Source organism: Pseudopipra pipra, chromosome 20 (genome assembly GCF_036250125.1).
Source record: "Pseudopipra pipra isolate bDixPip1 chromosome 20, bDixPip1.hap1, whole genome shotgun sequence".
NCBI lineage: Eukaryota > Metazoa > Chordata > Aves > Passeriformes > Pipridae > Pseudopipra > Pseudopipra pipra.
In genome coordinates, this window is record NC_087568.1 from 10,030,741 (window position 1) to 10,053,566 (window position 22,826).

Consider the following 22,826-nt stretch of genomic DNA (forward strand, 5'->3'; position numbering starts at 1 on the left):
TGTACACACACAGCAGTGCCAGGAAGGGACAGGGAAAATCTCCAGTTACCTGGATGACGTGGAGCTGAATGCCACTCACTGCAGGTGAAAGGAGGACAGGAGAGTCCTGTCAGCCAGGAGGAAGGAGCATCCCAGAGAGGGGCTGCACACACTGTGTGTCACTGGAGCTGCACACACAGCTGTCCTTCACCTTAATGCTGCCTGAAGGTGCAGCTGGATGGAGCATCTCCCCTGCCAGGACTGATGCCTGCCCCAGGACAGTGACAAGGACTTCTGGCAGCGAGGACAAGTGACCCACAAGATGGCTCTCAAATCATCTGCACCAGAACCCAAAGATTCACCCAAGGAGTGCAGAGTCTGTATATTAACAGAAACTCTTTTCCACTGTGTATCACCCCCAGGACAGGCCTGATCCATTAGTGCCCTTTGCAGAGGGAGCAGAACTGGCACAACCAGTGTGAGAAGGAGCTGGAAATCAGAGCCAGGCTCTGCTCTCACCCTGCCACTGCCCCAGCCTGACCTGAGCCAGGCAAGGCATGGGCTGCTCTGGGCATCAGCTGCCCCAGGGGCTGCTCACTGCACTGCTCTCCAACTTGTGCTCAATACACTTCAAAAGCCTCCCAAAGCAGTGCTGTACTCGCTAAATTCCAAGCACCATTCCTTCTTTACTACTAATGGTCACAAAGAAAAGACCATGGAAGCAGGGAGGGGAGTTATGGGGTTGGAGACGTGCTTCCCTAAATACCACAGCCCAGCACACAGACAGCTCAGCAGAAGGACTTGCAGGAAAATTCCTGCTCCTGAAATGAGCCCTTGCTTTCATCTCCTGGGGAAGTGCCTCTGGCATGTGACTGTAATGCAGGAAGGCCAGAGCACAACTGATAAAAGAAAAACCCTCCTGTGAGACGTGCATGTGTCAGCTCTGCACGTGCCTGCAGAGCTGGGATTAGATCCGGCTCAGGAAGGAGGGAGAAACACACAGGGCACTCCAGATTAAAGCAGGAATGCAGGCTGTCCTCCCTGCTCAGGGCAGGGGTTGAGGAAAACACAATCAGTACAAAACCAGAGCCCCTATACCAATATTTTTCCCACAGCCACATTTAACACATCAATAGGATGCTGACTGGCAGCATTAGAAAGAATAACCCCGACCCTGGGAACAGCCAGAGGGGACACTCGTTTTTCAGACTGAGGGAGCAGCAAATCTGCAGCTCAACCCCTCCCAGAGCCCACTTCAGCTTCAGAAAAGGAGGGAAAATCCAGCTCAGGCATTCAGCCTCAACAGCACCCATCTCTCCTCCTAATTGACTCCGCAGGATGAAGGAGATCTCCTGAATGCTCTGAAGAGATGCTATTTCCTTTGGTTAGAAAAGGATTAAGGTCATGGTTGCTGCAGAGCTCTACTGTGTCTCCTACCAAAGCCCCCCTGGAGTGGACACACGGCTTCCTGCCCCTCCTTCCTGATGTAGTTACCTGGCAAAGAAGGTAGAAGAATAGAGGAATTGTTGAGGTGACTCTATTAAGCTTCACCAGAGCCCAACAAACCTGAATGGAGGAGCCCTCAGAAGCTTAAAACTCCTGAAGCAGAAAAGCTGTAAAAGCAGCTTTTCCCTCATATCACAGCTCTGAGTGCTGCCTGTTGTGAGCAGGGGGTGGATCACCCAGGGCAGGGGGAAGTGCCCTGGGCTGGCACTGCTGAGGCACCTCAGTCCTGGTGTCTGTTTTGGAAAGAGAGACACTGAGGATCTGGAGCAGCAGGAGGGGCTGAGGGAGCTGGGGGGGGCTCAGCCTGGAGAAAAGGAGGCTCAGGGGGGACCTTCTGGCTCTGCAACTCCCTGACAGGAGGGGAAAGCCGGGGGGGGAACAAGGGACAGGAGGAGAGGAAACGGCCTCCAGCTGTGCCAGGGGAGAGTCAGGTTGGATATCAGGGAAAATTTCTTCATTGTCCAGGCCTGGCACAGCTGTCCAGGGCAGTGGTGAAGTTCCCATCCCTAGAGGGATTTAAAAGATGTGTGGATGTGGCACTTGGGGCCATGGGTTAGTGGTGGCCTTGGCGGTGCTGGATTAACGGTTGGACTCGATCTTGGAGGGCTTTTTCAACCTTGACAATCCTATAATTCTAGCTATGAATATGTACATACTATGTCCATTTTAGAGATGTGCAAAACTGGTGTGTTGGGCAACCACTGCCCCAGTTCTGCTTTGAAAACACCAGGAAAATTGAAGGTGACTGAGCTTCCAGCCCTTGGCATTGTCAGCACATCCCAAAAACCACCAGGTCAGGCTCACTGGCACTTCCCAGACCAGGATCCCAACACTGGAGCTGCTGACTGAGTCTGCAGGTCTCAGAGTGACAGGTACAGCTGCAACCACTCCAGAACCATCATCTGAGTAACAAACACCCTGTGGGGTGGTGGTTGGAGATGCTTCTCAGAGTCATTGTGCAGGTGCTCGTTGTACTGGGGAAAGGAGAAGTTGGATATTATGTGTATGAAGGGCTATGGAGAGTCCCATCAGGAGAGGTGAGATAAGAAGAAACCTCGTCTTTATATAAGCAGCAGCATTTTTTGGTGTGTTCTGTGGCTGATCCTGCTACTGAGTGCCTCAGTAGCAAGTCTGCTACAAGTTGCACCTGGATTATCTCCAACTAGCACCTTCAAACTTTGCAGCTGCATCCAGACATGCAATCTAATCCTGGTTGTGTCTTCCCAATAGCACTATTTCCCAGGTTTCCTGACCATAATACTTCCCAGCATCATAAATTTGCCAGAATAATTGCAGTGATTACCTGCCAGCCCCAAAGGAGAACAGAAACCAAGCCCTGCATTTCTGCTCCTGCAGAACCACACGTGCGCTTACAAGGAAGCTCCCAATCTTGACAACGTTAATTGATTAATTAACTAAGCACCATTTCTAAGCTAAATAGTGTGAACAATCCCACATTAATGGGTTCTCATCCTAACATCCATCTACCAGCAGGATCTTTCCCAGGAGCTGGGGAAAAGCTTTCTCTCTTCCACTGCCCACACATATTGATCCAGAGGCCTGAGTTCTTCCTGCCTTCCCTCCATTAACAACAGTCTCATTCCATCCTCCCACTTAGCTTTGCCCTCACATTCCCACCATCTCCTTAAGCCAGAGCTAAGGAGCTCTCTCCCTGTGGCCTTGCCATGCTGTAGAGATAACACATTGACTCTGTGCCAGGCAGGCACGTTCAGCAGGAAAAGCATCTCCTATTTATCACAACCCCAGTGAAACCACCTTCCTGCAAGAAAATCCCAATACAATGTCCTTTTATGGCCTTGATCTTGTTTCTGCTTTATACACAAACCTTAGAACAAGCTTTAAACAAAGAGATTTGTGCCTGACACAGAAATAAACGAGCAAAAGTTGCTCAGTCCTTCCAGGTTTATCAGCCCAGGAGTGAAGGGATATTTAAGGCATTGGAGGGGAGAAAAAAAATCACAAAATGAATTCAAACTACAGAAAATGCACCAGGGTTTTTGTTTTCTGATCCCAGCTGCCAGTAGGACGCTCTGGGAGGAGCACAGGAGGAGGGAAGGGGGGCTGAATGACAAACTGCACCCACTTGGGGACGTCACACAAAATCCTCTCTCTTACTCTGAGCCAAGAAAGGATTCAGTTATCTGCAAAGAAAGATAATTTCTTTGGAAAACAAACATATCCTCCTTTCCCCACCCCTTTGAGACTTATTTATGAAAAGCCTTACAAGAACCCATTTTGAGCACAGTGTCTGGAAGCTGCAGAAATAAGACCAAAGCACTTCAGGGAATGTAACTGTGAATTTACTTAGAACTTCTCCAATCTCCTGTTTCTTAGCAGGAAAGCTCACTGCCCAGGCAGGGTTGGACAGAGAGTCCCCAAAATCACAGCAGTGCAAGAACCACTGTCCTGAAAGCTTATGGACTTGCCAACAGAGCATTACAATTGCTCTATGGAAAGTGTTCCCTCCAACAGGGAACACAGCACATGTTTTTTCAGCTGATAAAAAATGAAGTGCAAAACCAGCAACAAGAGCTGACCCACAACTCTACCACCTTGTTTTTAATTTCATCTGTTTATCCAAGTGCTGCTGTGAATAAATGAGTTTGGTGGGCTGAAGACTGGAGATCAGGGCAGGAGAGTCCAAATAAACCACTTGCAATTAATTTTTAGGGGTTTTTTTTAAAGCCATAACTTTGAAGGAGATGACTCCCAAGCTCCTGCTGCTTGCAGGGTTTAATAGAAGCCATAATAACCTTCAACCTCTGTGGCAGATGGGAGCAAATGAGCAATTACACACGTGCTGCAGCTGGGAAAAAGAAAAAGCAGATCATGAAGCATTAGGTGGGTGCCAGGCCATCTGAACATGGCTTTTCTGGGCATGTGATGACCCAACTCACTGAGCAATCAGCATTGAGGGCTGGCAGCAGCCACACACTCGCTCTGCCTTCAGCACAGCTCACGTGGGGGAGAACAAACACGGCTGCAAGACACGAGTGACGCATCCCGAGCTCCCGGCACACGGGATGGTTCATCCCTCCAGGAATCAAAGCAGAGCCTCTCAGGAGCAATTAGGCTGCAGCCTCTTCCCCACCATCTGCAAACACAGAGCCTGAAGCCCTCCCAGGAGCTCCCAGCCGTGTCTCAGGAGGTTTTTGCTCAATAGCAACAAATGCTCAGAACTCACTGATTTATTTTTAGGGGTTGGTTTTTGTTTGTTCGAACAATGTACTCTAGGGCTGACCTGGATAAGATTCAAAGTAGGTGTCCAAACAGAAGTTATCATTCAGATTAGGTATCCAAGCATCCAGTTATCATCATTTTTTCCAAGGAAGATCCCACCTTTGTTACCTTTCTCCTTCAGCCTCTACAAAACAGCAGCAAAACACCAAGTCAAAGGTGTAATTTCATCTTAGGGATAAAGAGTGTTGATGCTTCTCTGCTATTTTACCTTCTGAATATTGCCCTGAAATCTGCTTTTTGAAAGACATGGGGAGCCCAGGAGCCTGAGTGCATGGCTGACTTTGGAATTCAGCTTTCCTGAATTCACCTGCTTTATCTGCACGTGGCAGTGGATGCTCCACTCGTGACAGGAGCGCAGACACGCCGGGCACAGGCCACTTCTCCAACCACCTACAGCAGCAATTACAGGCTCTGAAGCCACCAACCTGAGCTTCAAAAAGGGATGTCACACAGAAAAATTCCACTCCACTGTGCACTGAGACACAGATACTTATCTGCACACACAAAAACCATAACAGAGGTCACCAAATAGCTCCCCCTGCTCGGAAATGCTCCCAGTTCAGCACAGGCTGCACATGATGGAGAGGGAGGGCTGGAGGCTGCAAAGGCCACGAGGATTAACCTCAGAGCTGCCAACCTTCTGCCTTTCCCAAGTCAAGAGACAAGATTGGCCTGGTGTACAAAGGGATTACTTTGAAGAATGGGAATTGGAGGAAGGATATTTCAAGTATTCAGGGGTGTTTTTTTCCATGACACAAAGCAGATTCAGCCCCTTTTGTGTCATTTTGATACTTCCCTACTGCAGAAATCCTGCTTCATCAGCTGTTACTGGGCATTGACAGGCTGCAGATGCTGCACAGCAAGCTTTATTTTTCCATTTAAAATAAAGGAAGAAGCATTTTTCAAGTTCTTTTCATATTTCAGTTTCATTTCCTGGAACTTCACAGCACTATGGGGATGAGGAATGGGATCCTTTTAGCAGCACATATTCAAGACCTGTCTTTCTACAGAAGAGGAAAGCAGAGCCCTGATGTGCCAGTTCAGTCCCTTGAGCAAGCACTTGGAAATGGAACAGGAATTTCATGGATGCTGCCTGACTGCACCAGGGGGAGAGAACAAAAAGACAGGAACTGCAAAAATCCTCACCCTTATCTCATGTAGGTAGGAACTGGGGAATGGTGTGAACTGAGTGCAGGAGGACCCAATCTGAGCCAGACTGGCTCCATCCAGGACTGCCAGACACAGGCTGGAGACAGGGATCTGGGATCTGCCCAAGCAGAGCCCAGCACCCCATACAACCTCCCCCAGGACAGGGCAGGACCCACAGCAGCTCTGCCAGGTCACACATCCCCACATCCAGCCAGTGACCCTCCCACAACACCAGGAATGCAAACACACACCTCCCAGTCCACCAGGACAGACCCAGGAACCTGCTGGTTCCCACCAGAGCCCTCTCTCTGCAGGATGGGAGGAGACACCGGAGCTGGCACTGCCCAGAGCCAGCTGGGGAGTGCAGGGTTTGCTTGTGGGGGGTCCCTCCTGCCCAGAACAGGCTAAAATATCCTAAAATCTCAGCAGGCCTTGCAAAAACCTTGGCCATGTCTTGGCAGTGCACCCAGACAGCACAAACAGGGTTACCAGCAGCCTGGGCACTCCTCTGCATGCTGGGATAAACAATTAACTCCACCAGATTAACTGGGTGGCAGGTTTCAAGCAAATTCCCCAGACACATCCCACCCATGAGATGGAACCATAAATCCATTTACATTTGGAGATAACAATACCCTCTTAAACCCCCAAACAATTCCTCCTGGTAGTGGTTTATCCTTCTCTTCCATCCAAGTGCTTCAGAGCAACCTCTAAAGGGTGACCTGCCCAGCTGCCAAACACTTTGGTTTACACGAGGAGGATACAGTTATAAAAGTTTGAGCCATTTCCTCAAGCCCATGTGACATCAGGAGCTGAATGTCAGTGATGTTAAATCCTGCCTGCCCCTTCCTCTCTCCAGGGATTTAACCCTCCACAGCTGCCAGTGACTTGTGGCACCCTGAGCACCTCAGAGGGGCTGGTGTTGCTCTTCCAGAACTCTCCTAGCCAAGGTCAGAATGAAGAACAATGGTTTTAGCAAGGATTCATAATTTACTTCAGAACAAGCGTTTTCTCAGACTGTGTTTTTTGAACACTTAAAAAAAGCAAACCAGGATATAATTTTTCCCCATTTCAAGCTTTCAGCCCTCTGTTCACCCTGAATTTTAAGCACTGTGAGACAAACAAAACAAATAGCTGTACCCCATTATGAACCACTGAAAAAAACCTTGCAATCAATAATCAATTTGGAAACATGGTGCAGTCCTGAAGCTCACTGCATGATCTGGAATGATTTCAAAGCCAAGTGCATTTCTGTTGACACATGGGGATACCTCTGGTACTTGGCAGAAGCAGTTGGCAAACTGCAATTTTTTGGTAATAATTCCTTTGAGAGAGGGCTTGAAAGCAAAGACTGAGAAAGGAAATAAAGAGCAGGTGTAAAGAAGACAAGCAGGAATGAGAGTGGAGCAAAAAGGGGGCAAAGAAACTGGGAAATCTTAGAGCTTGGATGTGTTAGAAAGGGAAAAGAGAAAGACTGACAGACACAGACAGGTGGGAAAAGAAAAAAGGGAAATAGGTTGTATAAGGTCTAGATAGGAATGGAAGTGTGGAGAAACATTATTTATATATATCCCTCACACCCTGGGGTGCCCCTGCTCAGACTCAGTCCAGGGTAAGTTTTGAACCCAGCAAAGGAGCTGAAAAACATTTACTGTGTTCCAGCATGTGAGGAACATCAAGAGGCCAGGAAATTCCCATGGGCTTTTCTTTCATCCCTTCTGTAATCTCTATCTTGAGTATGTTTAGGATCCCCAGAGGGAATGACACTGCTCTGTTCTTCCTGGCAGCATTTTCCAAGGCTGCCCCTGGAGGTACCTTCTGGATTTAGGCAGCAGGTTCCTGCCCTCTCTCCTCACCCTCTCCTACCCATTGTGTGGGTGCTTGTGGTCATGTTTAAAGGTTTAAAAAGGCAACTCCCCTCATGTTTCCAGGTCTAACCCTGTATTTGAGGTTCAGTAATTTATCTCATGGAACCCACCACCTCCACTGCAAGTTCTGCAGCTCTGCAGTGGCAGTTCTAAGACAACGTCCACGCACACACTTCTCCCACTGACAGGGTAAAAAGCCTCCTGTCATTAGTTACCTGTCACAGTTAAGGAATAAAAATTAATCTTCCTTAACTGCTGGAACTGAATCTGAAGCACCTGCACCATAAAACTTCACTCAGTCTCCCCAGGAGATTCTGCTATTGCCCGAGACTGAACACCAGGGTTTCATAACCAGGACCCTGCTCTCTCCTGCTACAGCCTGGAAAGTGAGTTGTCTGAACCATGGGAGCAAACTGGCCACCCCAAGGACAGCACTTTGTCATTGGAGCAGAGTTTCCACCTCAAATTTCAGCTTTTTATTCCTCAGGTGATGCATCACACGCTGAAAGTTGGGCTATGAGATGTCAACCCCACCACTGCACCACCAGCCAGCTCCCTGCACCCCAGGGGGGTCAAACCTTAGTCCTGACCCAGGAGTTGGCACTTTTATCAGGCCCCAGAAGACCCACTAAGCTTAGACATTTTCTGTGCAGTCCTCCCTATTTTCTTTCCCTGTGCTTCTCTCTGCTTCTGTGGATCACGGAGCAAAAGATGAAGGTCCAGAAGGGATTTGAGCTCCCAGAGCTCCTCTGGAAACCAGACCTTCCCATGCTGCCATTTGACCTTGCTCTTTGTAGAACCAAAAACAGCCCCCAAAAGCAGAGGTGTTATTTCTACCATCCCTTCCTTGCAGCACATTGCCCCAGTAAATCCCACTGTTGCATTACCATGTTATGCTGCCCAGTATTTAAATGTTCATTAATTTTGGCAGCTTGTCAATTTTTCCTTAACAAATTCAAGCAAGGGAAAGAACACAGTGACTTCGTGGCTTCTCTCAGGAAAAAAGCTGATGAGAATTTCATATGAAGTGAAAGAGGAGTTTCTGTTGCCTGCAGTGACCTTCCCACCAAACACTGAAGACCTGCCCTGTGCAGTGCAGAAGTGAAAGTTTCTCAGAGTTAAGATGGCAAAATCCAATTAATTAGGAAGCACTGAGCAGCAACGTGACAGGATAACCACCAAACCCTCATCTGTTCAATTATCATGAGAAAAGGACACAATTAAGAAAGAGCTGTCCCCAGCCAGGATGGGACCACAAGGGCTTTGTGTGTTTTAAGGCTCCTCTCCAAGTTAAAATAACAAACCAAACAGAAAAACAAATCGACCCCCAAAACTTACCAGCATCTTTATTGATCTTTTCTGACTCCTCACATGAGCATACTGCAAATTCAGCTTCTGCATCGTGCCAGCTCTGATACCACTTAATTGCTGGGGGTGTAATTAAAACGCTGCGTCACCAGCCATGAACAGCAGCAACACGTCCCTGTGCCTGCTAAAGGCAGCCAGGAGCTCCCCAGACAACCTGCAAAGACTCTAGAGGAGTGATATAATATCTCACAGCACGGCACTTACGTGCTTTAAAGTGGTTTACACGGATAGAGCAGGTCATCAATCCCCAAACTCAATTCCTTTTTTAGCAAGATGGAGCAGGGAAGCACCACAGGGTTTGTTCACGTGCAGGAGCTCCTCACCCCCAGCCACACCTGCATGCTCAAAGCATCAACACTCAGAAAAGGAATATGAGCTTCTAAAGTTCTCAAAATGCCTGTTTAAAATTTTTCCTCAGGTTATGTTGGGAGCTTTTCACCAATTCCTTTCCACCAAGATTGCTCAGGGACACAAAGGGCACAGCTGGGAAACCTCCCAACGTGCTGCCACGCTTGACCCAGCCTTCAAAAACGTCCCTGGTGCCTCACTGGGAGATGCACATGTGTATCCACCATGCCCTGAGGTGGCTGTGGGCATGTTCTACCTGGTCCTTGCTACACCCACCACATAGGACACTCTGATCTGGCATCCCTTGGTCCCTTCCAGGCACAGAGGGCAGTTCCTCCCAACTTGGCTACGCCAGGGATTGCTCAGAAGCTGCAAGGCTTTGTCCCTGTGCAGACACAGGACAACCAAATTCTCTCTTTGTGCCTTCTGGAAGAACAGATCAGGGTCTGGTGGCAGAGGAGACAAGACTGATAAGCAGTTGCCTGAACGAGCTGGAGCTGCAGCCAAACATCAAGATACAGCACCAGTAAAGCCCCCATGGTTTATTCCCTGTGCAGCCAGGGGGCTTGGAGCAAACACAGAGTGCAGAGGGCAAATGTGGTCTCCTGAGAGCAGAACAACTGAGATCTGCAGATCTCTTCCAGCCTTTTCATCACTGGGTAAAGCCATTGAAAGGGAAGATAAAGCCAGGCTTTAAGGAGCTCAGAGACCCAAGTCAGGCCCAGCAGCAGCCTGTAAATGAGGTGGTAGCTGGACCTTCTCTAAAAGCCTGGAGTGTGAGCACCCTGCACATGGCACAGGCTGCAGGAGCACAGACAGACAGACAGACAAGGCAACAAGAGCATCCATCAGACACAGAGATCTCCATACCAGAGATCTCCACAGCTTCTCCTACACTGCTGCTTTTATCCTCCCTTTTCAGAGGGCCAGAGCTGGAAACAAAAGAACAAAGTGCAGAAAGAACAAGTTGCTGAACCAGGCCAACTGCCCAAAATGAAAAGGTCTGAGCCACATCCGTAGTGTCAGCAAGAAAGCTGTGTGGAAAAAACCCAACTGCTTGACATATCGAGTGCTGAGGTGAGATAATGAGCTTGAGGAGAAAGCTAAAGGGGAAAAAGGAGAAATGAAAAGATGCCCTGATGAAATTATTTACAAATATCCGTCAACAGCAGCTCCTCAGGGAAGGTTTAAATGCTCTGCCTGAAGGAAGGGAAGGGAAGGCATGGCAGGTATGGGCTGGTAAAGGGCTCTGGCAGCACTTGAATTCCTTCCCAGCATGAACAGCTGACTGTTAGTGGAGACAGGACACCCAAAAAAGAGAAGTAATTCCTTATCCCAACAGCCCTTTCCTTCTCAATAAGCACATCTCACGCACACCATGGACTTGTATCATGTGCTTTACTACAAATACCCAGCCTGGGGCAGCTCCAATGCTTTGGATTTTCCCATTATGCCTACATGGAATAGGCACCACATTCATTCCTGGAACAGTGGCATTATCATCAACAACAAAGTTTGTGATCCCAGTTTTGTTGAAGTCAGGCACAGGGTGGGATTTCTGGGGTGTCCTGTGCAGGGCCATGATCCTTGTGGGTCCCTCTCAGCTCAGGACATTCTGTGGTTCTGTGATTCTGGAACAGCACAACCCAATATTTTTATTCCCCAAAGCCCGAGGGATTCCCAGATACTTCTGTACTAATTATTTACTTCCTATAAATTTTAGTTTTCAAACAGCTTTGCTCAGACAACCACAGCAAAGCAAAGTGGGCTGTATGTGGGAGGGCTAAAGGTCAGGACAATTATTTATGGGAGGGTTTATGCCTTTGTTGCAGGGCTTGATGTGTCATTATTCTTGCAACTACTTTTCAAAGGTATTATTTTCCTAAACACAAATCCCCTTTCCTTCTCTCAAGCTCCACAATGTTTCTAACTGAAATTAAGTTAGTGCTTCACAAAAGCAAAACACTGTAATTTTTGAACTGTATCACTTCAAGTTGTTTTATTTTTATGCTCACAAGAGAAAGAAAACCTTTAGTTCCTCTGAGCTTTTGTCATGACAAACCACAATGATAATTACTGGGAAGCTGCTGTTGGTAAAACCTCCCAATCCAACTGTCACTGGGAAGCCAGACAAACATTCCCAAAATAACAACTAAATAATTGAGATTACTGGAGTCCCAGAACACAATCCCTTGAACAAATACCCACCAGCCAGCCCCTGTCAGGATTTCCTCTCTCTGGTTGTGTGACCAGCATGATTCATGCTCTGAGAACAAGGTGGGAGGTTACTTCATATAATTATTATCCAAAGGCCACACTGACTATGAACAGTCTGTGCAGTGACCCATGAAGATGGTTTTAGTTAGAACAGGCTTTAATCACAGGATGATTTTAAGTACCTGGTGCCTAATCTCTTGAAGTTCTCTTGTTAATAAAAATGGGGAAAATAAGAACTCACTTTGCCCTTCCAAAGGCAAATTTTACAGAGTTCAGAGTAATTTTGTCCTTTCCCCACTATTCTCACTTTGAAAACCATCTTTTAAGAAAACCAGGTCTTTTATCTAACCACAATTTAGATGATGATTCAATGACAAAAACAGCATTCTGTGCCTTTGCATGGAAAACACAATGCTCACACCAGCCATGTGTCAGCCTGAACCCCCTGAACAAGCACTTTAAGGCCACAGAGCTTCGGAGAAAGAAGAAATATCTTATTTATCCACTCTGCCATTTAATCCTCTCCAAGTCCCTCATATTGCAGAGATGCAGAAATGAGCAGATTAATGGCACATGTCACGCTGCTGAAGGGCTGATGTGCAACCAGAGCCCCCAAAGCCAACACAGCAGCAGCTCTGCAGAGAAGGACAACACAGGACCAACACAGGCTCAATGATCCTGCTCTTCCTTACCTGGGATCCTGCACACCCGCAGGTGGGAGCTTGTAAATTAAGTAATAGAACAAAAGAAATAAATAGTTTGGCAAAAATTACAGCTGTGTTTACAGAAGGAAGGAAGGAAGGGAACGAGCACAGTGTGCTGCCAGCAGTACAGGAGTGCACGTATTTAGCTTGACACAGGCTTGGGTAGAGGCAGAGATATCAGCTGGTAACAAAGAACAAGCCACAAGTGCTTTGTATCAGTTGATGAGAAGCCTCCTGAGAAGCTCAGATTAAACAGAGGCTCCCCTCCTCTGCTCTGCTTTGTGTCTCCACAGGGCAGAGCCTGTCTCGGAAATGAAATCCTGAAATCAGCTCAGGTGAGGCACTCAAAGGGAGCAGGATGAAGGCACCTGTGCAGGCACCCAAGGAACCAGCCAAACAGTGGCTGTCTGAGCACCGAGTGACTAATCAGGACAAGCTGCCACAAAGGAGCTCCAACCTCCACCGCAGTGAACGTTCCCCCAGAGCACGCGCTGGCCCAAAGACAGAAACGTGATATTTCCATGGACTTAAACAGACAGACTGTGTGCAAGTTATGGATTTTATTTTTGAGAGCTGTATTTCAAAGCACTGTTTTAAAGCAGGGCTTCAAGAACACAGTGATGGAGACAACGAAGGCGGCGCTCGCTTTAGACAAAGGGCGGCTCAATTCTGTCTCGACATTAAACTCTCAAAGTAAAAAGAGATTCCAAAGAAAAATGCCAGTAATAATTTATTTCTAAAGCTCACTGGGGATTCAGGTGGAATTCTAACAGAGTGTTCAGCACACACCTTGTCCTTGTGTCTGCAAAAATACACTCTTTCTGCAAGGTAAGGCTGCCAAAGTGTGGGTACCTGGGGGCTTGGGGGATTGTACAGACGAGAACATTCTCCATTAGAGGAAATAATTCCTCTTACTGCTCCAACTTTGAAGAGCTTTGGGGGCCTTTGAAATGTTGTGAGCTATTTTCTAATATAAGAATCCATAGAGGAAAAAATCCACAGTGTAGGCCAACAGAAAGAAGCATCATGTTCAGTGCTCTGGTCACCTCCTGGTATTAAACCCAACTTATGAGAGGTCTCAGGAGGTCACAAACACTCGTGTTCCTTCTGCAGAAATTGAGCACAAAACCCCCCAGCACATCAAGTTTCACCCCCAAACGTTGTTTGCAGAACAGGATGTTCCAGGATGCCTGTTATCCTGCAGGATCTGTCACAGCCCCGTGGCACTGGAGCGCTCAGACCCGGTAGCAATGCACCAGCACCGACTGGGCTGGGCTGGAAGGGACCTTAAAGACCACCCAGTTCCACCCCCCTACCATGGGCAGGGACATCTTCCACCAGACCAAGCTGCTCCAAGCCCCATCCAGCCCAAGTAAGTCACCTACCTGGCCCCTCCGCCCCCCAGCACCAGCGCTATGGCGTTCCCGGTCAGGACACGGGCCAGGCGGGAGAAGTCGGAGTGACGGTCCGGTGGCTTCTGGAACACCCGTTCATACATCTCTATCTGCAGAGCAGAGGCACAGGACAGTCAGCAACAACATCCTGGGAAAAGATGCTACAAAGATGAGGGGACTGGAGCACCTCTCTTGCGAGGGAAAGCTGAGGGAGCTGGGGCTGTTCAGCCTTGGGAAGAGAAGACTGAGAGGGAACCTCATCCATGTCCATCAGTGCCTGCAGGGAGGGGGCAGAGATGGACCAGGCTCTGCTTGGGGGGGGGGCAGCAATGGGACAAGAGGAACAGGCAGGAACTGATGCCCAGGAATTTCCACCTGAACATGAGGAAGAACTTCTTTGCTGTGCAGTGACCAGAGAGGGTGTGGAGTCTCCTCACTGGGGATATTCCAGAACTATCTGGACACAATCCTGGGTGACTGCTCCAGGGGACCCTGCTTGAGCAGGGAGGTGGCACTGGATGACCCACTGTGGTCCCTTCCAGCCTGAACCCGTATATGATTCTGTTCCAAGTGGGTATCTGTTCTTCAAAGGAACAGAGGGCCAGTGAACTACCCAAACAGTTCTAGAGATCCAGTGCCTCTCCCAGTCTTCCATAGCTGCTGGGAGAACTTCATGGTATTCCTTTGGAGCTGTTTCTTTCTTGACAAAGATTTGAAGCTCCTGAGAAGCACCCCAGGCTACCTCTGCCTTATTTTTGGCATGGCTCTGGCAAGCACAGGGATCCTCCCAACAAAAAGGAATCTATGGCACATACACACCTTTCAAAGTGACTCTGAGATAGTATTTACTGTCTTCAGGATATCAGATATCCAAGTATGCATCCTTAAAGAAAACATGGGCCCCTTATCCCTGTTTCCTTTATTAAATTGAGGTCAAATAGATCTAAAGAGAACTCTGTCTGTGTAAGAGCCCATTGCACATCAGAACACCATGGAGTATCATTATCCCAGATCCCTTTGGATACATGGATTACAGGTAAAGTGAGGGACAGCAAGGGACCAGCTACTACACCAGGAATGTCTTACCAGCTTGGGCAGACTCCTTTTGGAGAAGACCCTGCGTGGGCAGTGGAGGTGGAGATGAGCAGAACACCAGCTCCGCATGTTGAGCCATTCCACAGTTCGGGAAGGGAGGGGCCCATCCTCCTTATGGAGCAGGATGAGCTGCTTCTGGGCTCTCACTGCAGTGTTCTCCAGCATCCTCTCCAGCTACAGCAGGTTAGGGACACCAGAGGAATGGGGGGTCAGGTACTGCCTGCTCCAGTGTAACAGGTATGAGACACACACACCCCCCTCACCCCACTCCCACCTGAACGCACAGACAACTCTGTACAGCAAGAACCCCCAAACATGATGGATTCAGACAATTGATTTGTCTGATTTAAGACTTCTGGCACACAAAGATTCAAACCTAAATGCTTTTGACCCAAAGCAGGCCATGAAATGCACATGCAGACACACCCTCTCCATGCAACGAGATGTTCCCAAGCCATACTCAAGCCTACAAATGTTCAGCATGTTTTCTTTTTTCCCTTCCCATCAGTTCACTTTTTTCTCCTTGTATTTCTGATTTTGACTTGTTTTCTTGTTGGTTTAGGCAACTGCTGGCAGCTGCTGTGCCTGTGCTCCCTGCCTCCCACACCCAGGCACAGAGAACCAGCACAGAGGGACACAAAGGCTGCATGTGGGACCTGTCCAGGCTCTTTGGAGTCAGACTCAGCACTTCACAGTCCTAAAAAAAAACCCACTTGGGATCTTATTTTTAAATTTCTTGCAGAATTTATGTGCCTGGTCAAACTTAGGTAATAAAACATAAAAATAATAAAAATAGATAGTAAAGGAAAAAAATTACAGCTTACAAGCTGTAATAAAATAGATTAAATTATTCATATACTGCAATTTAGATCTACTTTTTCCTAGGCACACACCATGAATTTCATCCAGGCAGAAAAGAATTTCTCTCTCTCTGTGTGGAGACTCTGTGAAGAGATTCTGGGCAGAAACTCAAAGGTTCAAAGCAATTTACTTTTGATTTACCATTGGCCAAAATGACTCTTTAGAGGAAAAGAACTTTGCTGGAAACACTCCTCCATAAAACTTGACCTTTCAGGGGGTTCTCATGCAATTCTTTTCCCATGTCTAGCATGCATTTCCCAGGAATATTTCATTATTTACGCTTCGCTGGGCATTAAACCCGGGAAAACTCCTGGGTGTGGAAGGACACCCTTTGAGCTGGGCTGCCAGAGGTGCAAAGAGGGGTGTTGCCAACCTCTCCCACAGTGGGCTCCTGGTCCCCCAGCCCCACGATGAGGATGCAGTCGGCCTGGCGGATGCAGCGCTGGGTCCAGGGGGTCAGGGAGCTGTCGGCCTGGTACAGCACGATGCGGTGGATGTCCTCCTGCTGGCCCAGCCAGCTGGTCAGCCTGTACTCATGGATGCTGGGGCAGAGTGGGAAAACAAAATGGGGTTATGTCACAACAACCAAGAGAAAAGACAGGAATCTGACATGTCACCCACCCCAGCAGAGCTCAAGGAGTGTTTGGATGATACCTTCAGGTAGCCCAGGGAATGGCTGGAGCTGTGTCAGGGCAGGGTCAGGTTGGATCTCAGGAAAAGGTTCTTCCCCCAGAGTGGGGTTGGGCACTGACCAGGCTCCCCAGGGCAGTGGGCACAGCCCCAAGGCTGCCAGAGCTCCAGGAGAGTTTGGATGATCCTCTGGGGCACAGGGTGTGACCCTTGGGGATGGGCCTGTGCAGGGCTGAGAGTTGGACTGATGATCCTTGTGCATCCCTTCCAACTCAGCATATTCTGGGATTCTGTGAAAATCTGAAAGGCAGAGACCTGCCCTATTGCTCAGCCAGTCTAAGAATCTTATCTGCTCCCATCTCCAGGCTCATGCTTGCTCTGTTTCTCCAGTATTTATACTATTACACACATACACCAAGGAAGGAGGATGCAGTGATGCCTCACTTCACTAAAGCTTCCATGGCATCCCTAAGAATGAGCACACAGTGACCACTTGGAGCAATTCAGCTTTTCCAATCTCACAAGTGATAAACTGACTATGGAAAAAAACCTGCACGTTTGAAACAAATACTTTTCAAACATTGTTCATAGAATCATAGAATATCCTGAACTGGAAGGGATCCACAGGGATCATCCAGTCCAACTCCTGGCCCTGCACAGACACCCCAACAATCCCACCCTGTCCCTCAGAGCATTGTCCAAACCCTCCTGGAGCTCTGGCAGCCTTGGGGCTGTGCCCACTGCCCTGGGGAGCCTGGGCAGTGCCCAACCACCCTCTCGGGGAAGAACCTTTGGCTGAGATCCAACCTGACCCTGCCCTGACACAGCTCCAGCCATTGTCTCCAACACTTGGATGAGAAAGCCCTATGTGTGTCAGAACACAGGGTTTTATTCCCAAACTCTCTATATTTATGAGAGCAGTACAAAGTCTCTCTGCACTTTCCCCCAGTAACAAGGAGGGCAGGTACCTGTCGAGGGCAGCAGAACCCAGTCTCTGTTTGATGTTGTCACTGGTGAGCAGCAGGGCAGGACCTGCAGGAACAAGGAATTTCATCTGTGAACATTTGTCATTGAGCTCCTGACAAACTGTGTGGAGAACACTGCCCAGGGAAGCTGTGGCTGCCCCATCCCTGGAAGTGTCCAAGGCCAGGTTGGATGGGGCTTGGAGCAAGCTGGGCTAGTGGAAGGTGTCCCTGCCCATGGCTGGGGGAAGAAGGAGATGAACTTTAAGGTCTTTTTCAACCCAAACCAGTCTATGGTTCCATGAAGCTGCTTTGAAGATGGTGATGGCTCAGTGCATTGATCAGGGCTGTTGTAGAAGAAAGAGCTGGCACAAAGCCTTCACAAAAATTTTCACACTTATCTACAAATACATCTTCCCATTCTCCATATTCCCAGAGCTCTGCTACTGCATCACAATTTTCAAGCTCTGTTATCCCATTCCTCAGTGTCATGTAGGATCAAAGAATCCCAGACTGGTTTGGGTTGGAAAGGACCTTAAAACTCACCCTGTTCCACCCCCTGCCATGGGCAGGGACACCTTCCACTGGACCAGGTTGCTCCAAGCCCCGTCCAACCTGGCTCTGGTGACAGTTCCTACTGCAGCTGCGTGTTCACAAACACAGCATTCAGAATACCATGGACATTTACAACCACAGAAAGCCCAGGAACCTGGTTGCATAGAAGATAAGCTGTTTGACAGCCTGAAATACAGAGTTTGTTCATCCTGTATGGAACCAACCTCCCAGGTGAACCCTAAACCTCTCTGTAGCAGTACTACTTCTTACTCAACACACCAACAGGAATCTCACCCAAAATACTCCCAGATCTGTAGGACACAGTTGAACTCCACTAGAGAAACAGGCACACACATATCTGGCAACAACTTTACATCTGAGTTGAACTTTGTTGCACAGAAAGCTTCTTGCATCCACTTTAGTTTAATTTTCTTATGAGCAACTCTATTTCAGCAGCAGCAATTTGTGCCATATGTGGTGGAGGCTGCAGAGTGACTGCAGCTAAATACAAAAGAAAGCAAAGAAAAGAAAACTTGAGGGAATAACTGTGCACGTAAAGAAAACGTTACCTGTCCCTTATTGAGAGAGAAAGTCACATTTACAAGACATGACAGAGCAATTGCTTTGTATTCATGTTTTCATTGTGCAATCCTTCATTGTTTCATTAAGAAAAGAACTGAAATTCACGTACCAAATAACAAAACACTTCATTATGTGAGGGCTCTCAAGGCAAGGTTATGATGTGTTCAGTAAAAACCACGGAACCGTGAACGAACAACATGGGAAAAGGTCACAATTTCACACCAACGTGTTCGAAAAGCAAAACCCACAAGCACAGGTTGGAACCAGCCAACCCGACCTTCAGGGCCAACTCAACCCCCAGGGCTTGATTATTCCTGCAAGGGCTTCACTCTGCTTTAACAGACTTCAGTGTTAGACTAGAAAAAGCTCACAAGTATGATTTTTCATCTTGCATTTTCAAACACCCAAATAACGTTTGCTCTTTGTTACACTTACGATGAAGAAAGAGCAAACAAAAAGGGACAAAAATATCCCATAAGCGGAGACCAAAAGATAAAAAGTAACAGCTGGTGAGAAAGCACAAAAAAGAGGATGATTTAAGGGTAGAATTTAACTTCCTCACCCTCCAATAAAGGCTCTGGAACCTGGTTCCTAAGAAAGCAAGGAGGGAATGAGCTCAGCAGCATTTCCAGAGCAGACCTGGTTTAACTTGCCCTTCCCTCCTCCCTCTGCTGCTCCCCAGACTGTCCAACTGCAGGGAACAGCCCCAGTGCCTGGTGAGGGGGTTTGTCACCTTATTTTTGACACTGGGAGATTCTCTGAGGTGATTTACCATTCACCTGACAAAGAGCAGGTCTAGCACAGCTTTGAATGGCATAATGGGATAAGAGAGAAGAAAAGTGATGGCATTGCACGTGACAAAGCCAGCAAGGCAGAGAGGGCAGGCCAGTTCTGAAAGCATTCAAGAGCAGAGTTATCATTAGTGTTTGCTAATGTGTCAGATCCTCAGCAAAACAGAAATGATATGCAGACAAAATATTCTTCCAGGATATGTGACTTACAAAGCTTTGTGACAGTGGTGGAAGTTTAGCAGGCAAAGACAAACAGCCAGGAATGCCAAATGAGCTGAGGAATACAATAAAAATGTCAAGTAGGAGAGACTAACACCAAGGAGGGAACAGCCCAGCCATGCTCCACCTCTGCCTTGGCCTGTTCCCTGCCTGCCCCTGGGCACTGAGATCCAGGAGCATCAGCAGTGGAGTGTGGAGTGTCCCACACTGGTGATGCACCAGGGCCCAGGCCCTAAGGGGACACCATTAAACCCAGTGACCTGCAGCCAGAACACCTTTCATACAAGGTGAGAGGCAGAGTTTGTAGGGCTGGGGTGAATCTTTCTCCCAGTCAAAGGTGATGGCAACTTCAGCCACAGTACCTTGACTGGTGCCCATCAAGCACCACGGGAGCCTTGGAGAGGTCTATGGCTTAGAAATCACATTCACTCTCCTCCCTTTTGACTTGGGAAAGCAGCAGTTCACAGCACAGGACACAAACAGGGGTGCCCAGACAGATCCTGGCTGTGCCAGCTCAGGAGGAGCCTGCCCAGCATCCATCCCATCCCACCCCACCCCATCCCACCCACACACAGGTGGCACAGGACAAAGATTCCCAGACCTTTACTTATGCCCAGCACAGAACACAGTGATGATCCCAACAGAACCAACTCTGTTTTGTCTCAGAAACACCAACCATCTGCTCCACACTCCCAATTTCTCACAGGCTCCCAATTAATGGATCATTAAATAACCCTCCATTAGTGTGCTCAAGAACACCAACATATGCGAGCTCAGAAAACAGAACGACCAAAAGTGTCCTTGAAACTCAACTGCTGAGAGCAACAAAGTTATAAAAAAAATCATTCTCATCCCTGGAAGTGTCCAAGGCCAGGCTGGACGGGGCTTGGAGCAACCTGGGCTCGTGGAAGGTGTGCCTGGCCATGGCAGGGGGTGGCACTGGATGAGCTTTAAAGACCCTTCCAACCCAAACCATTCCATGATTCCACGATGATTTAAGTCCACGCCCCTCAAACAGCCACCCCTGCAGGCAGGAGTGACCAAGTCCACATGTTAGTGCATCATCCCAGTTACACACCTGTGCTACATCACCCAGAGATGCTTCCTCCACACCCAGCATCAGCCCCGTGGGCAACTCCCAGCTGGCACCGTGGACACAGCCCTGCATCCCCCAGGGAATGGGCAGGACCAGACACAGGGTGAACAGCTCAAAGGTAAGAGCACAGGAGAGGTGATATGAGGTAACATGAAATATTAATCTGAGCCCTGCAGTGTCTCTCTGACAGCAGCCAGAGCAGATTGCTGGGGAGGAGGAGTATTACAGCAAGGACAACTTAATGCCATCCTCTGAGCCTCCAGCCATCTGCAGCTCAGGGAATTCTCAAGCCTGGGGTGGTGACTTTCAATAGCCAGGGGGGATTTTTCTTTCACTGAAGAACTCACTGGGCTTCTGAATCCCAGCTTTTATGTGCTTCAGGTGAGAGAATTCCATGGCAGCAGCTCAGGGGGATCGTGATTCACGGGGAAACCTCCTGGAGCACCTGAAGCCGTGCTCCAGAGCCATCTGTTTTTCAGTACAGAGCTACAGTTCCAAGAAAGAGAAGAGAGGAGAAAGAAAAGCTGGGAAATATCAGAGGTCTGGTTCATTTTCTCTTCCAAGAACAAAGGGCACTGAAGGGAAGGGCTGTGGCAGCTCTTCAGCAAAGCTCCCAAACTCCTGCCCCAGTGGGGGGACAAAAGCACCACATGAGAGACATAAAACCCTTCCCTTCTTTCCAAGAATGAGCAAGGGACTCACTTTGGTAATTTTTTTTATATAACATTAATTTCCTAAGATATGCAGGAGTTGGAACACAGGTGTCCTAGTTCTTAGTCTAATAAAACACAATCCAGAAGTTGCCTAGAAAAATCAGATGCCCAGAGGGCAAGGGATGATTTTGAGGCTCAGAAATCCACCTTACCTGGAAAACTTACTCACACCAAAAGATACAGCCAGTACAAAATACATCATGGAAACATTTTAGCAGAGTAAACTTATTTGGCTGGACTCCATCAAAAGAAAATTTACTTTTGGCCTAATAAAAGTCTACAAAATTACGTGTCAAAGAGACTGAACTGATAAATGAGTTGGATGGCAGAAGATCTAACCCATTAAAAATACCAAATTGTGCCAGGGTCCAGGAACCACAGTGAACATTTCACATTTAAATCTAATCTGTGTGTAAAGAAAGGAAATTCAGGCAGAACTAAAATTAAAAACTCAAATAAATTATTAATAAAGATATTTCAGTGAGCTCTCCAATACATTATACATTTTTAGAACTGAAAAGAAAGCTTAAATTTAAAGGGCAGAAAGGAATGAGAGAGACACATATGTTGGATTTGAATCCCTCTGTACTTCAGTTTGAAATTCTATGAGATCAGAGGGCTCCCACATAGAACCAGAATTCACACAGCCATGTGGTGTCTTTTAGCTGGTCTCAGTAAAAGAACAAAAAAAAATAGTTAGGCAAATACTTCTGAAAAATCTGAATACTGCAGAAGAACTTCTTATCAAAAGATGCTCTCAGCTCCACCAGGATTCAGAGGAAGAAATATTCCTAATAAAAATAGACATCATGAACACTGGGCAGAATTCACCAGCACAGCAGTAACACCTGCACACCTTCATGGCGCTCCAGATCAGAGCTGGAAAATTCTGTTCCTGCTTTCTGGGAGTTGTACATTGTGCAGGTTCTTCCTGTGGAGCCCCAGATTCCCTGTGCAGCAGTGAGCCTGCAGCACACAGAGGTGCAGCCCCGGGCACTGTGCCCTGCAGGACCTTCCTGCGCTGCCCACAGTGCTCAGGGCACGGTCCATGTGGGTCCCTGTCCCAAAGGGAAGGCAGGGCCACGTCCAGTTACTGCTGCCAGGTACCACCTCCTTCAGCATCCAGCTTCTGACACCCACTCAGAGCCTCCAGCCCCGGGGCCCGGCGTGGGAAGGACGTGGAGCTGCTGGAGAGAGTCCAGAGGAGGCACCAACATGATCACAGGGATGGAGCAGCTCTGCTGGGAGGAAAGGATGGGAGAGCTGGGAGTGTTCAGCCTGGAGAAGGGAAGGCTCTGGGGTGACCTGATTGTGGCCTTTTAGTGCCTGAAGGAGCCACCAAGAAAAATGGAGAGAGATTATTTACAGTGGCCTGGAGGGAGAGGACAAGGGGGAATGACTTCACATTGCCAGAGCAGGGTGAGATGGGATATTGGGAAGGAATTGTTTTCCCTGGGAGGGTGGGGAGGCCCTGGCACAGGTTGCCCAGAGAAGCTGTGGCTGCCCCATCCCTGGAAGTGTCCAAGGC

General features: G+C 48.2%; 1 protein-coding gene across 2 annotated transcripts in view; it reads right to left on the bottom strand.

The window, feature by feature from the left end:
- Window positions 1–22,826, bottom strand: part of PNPLA7 (patatin like phospholipase domain containing 7) — a 131,858-nt gene that overhangs the window by 37,123 nt on the left and 71,909 nt on the right. For both annotated transcript variants that reach the window (XM_064677183.1, XM_064677182.1), the window contains exons 22-25: window positions 17,349–17,412; window positions 16,124–16,292; window positions 14,881–15,063; window positions 13,786–13,904 (exon numbers count right to left, since the gene is read on the bottom strand). In XM_064677183.1, the coding sequence (XP_064533253.1) occupies window positions 13,786–13,904; window positions 14,881–15,063; window positions 16,124–16,292; window positions 17,349–17,412 (535 nt within the window). The remainder of the gene's footprint in view (window positions 1–13,785; window positions 13,905–14,880; window positions 15,064–16,123; window positions 16,293–17,348; window positions 17,413–22,826) is intronic.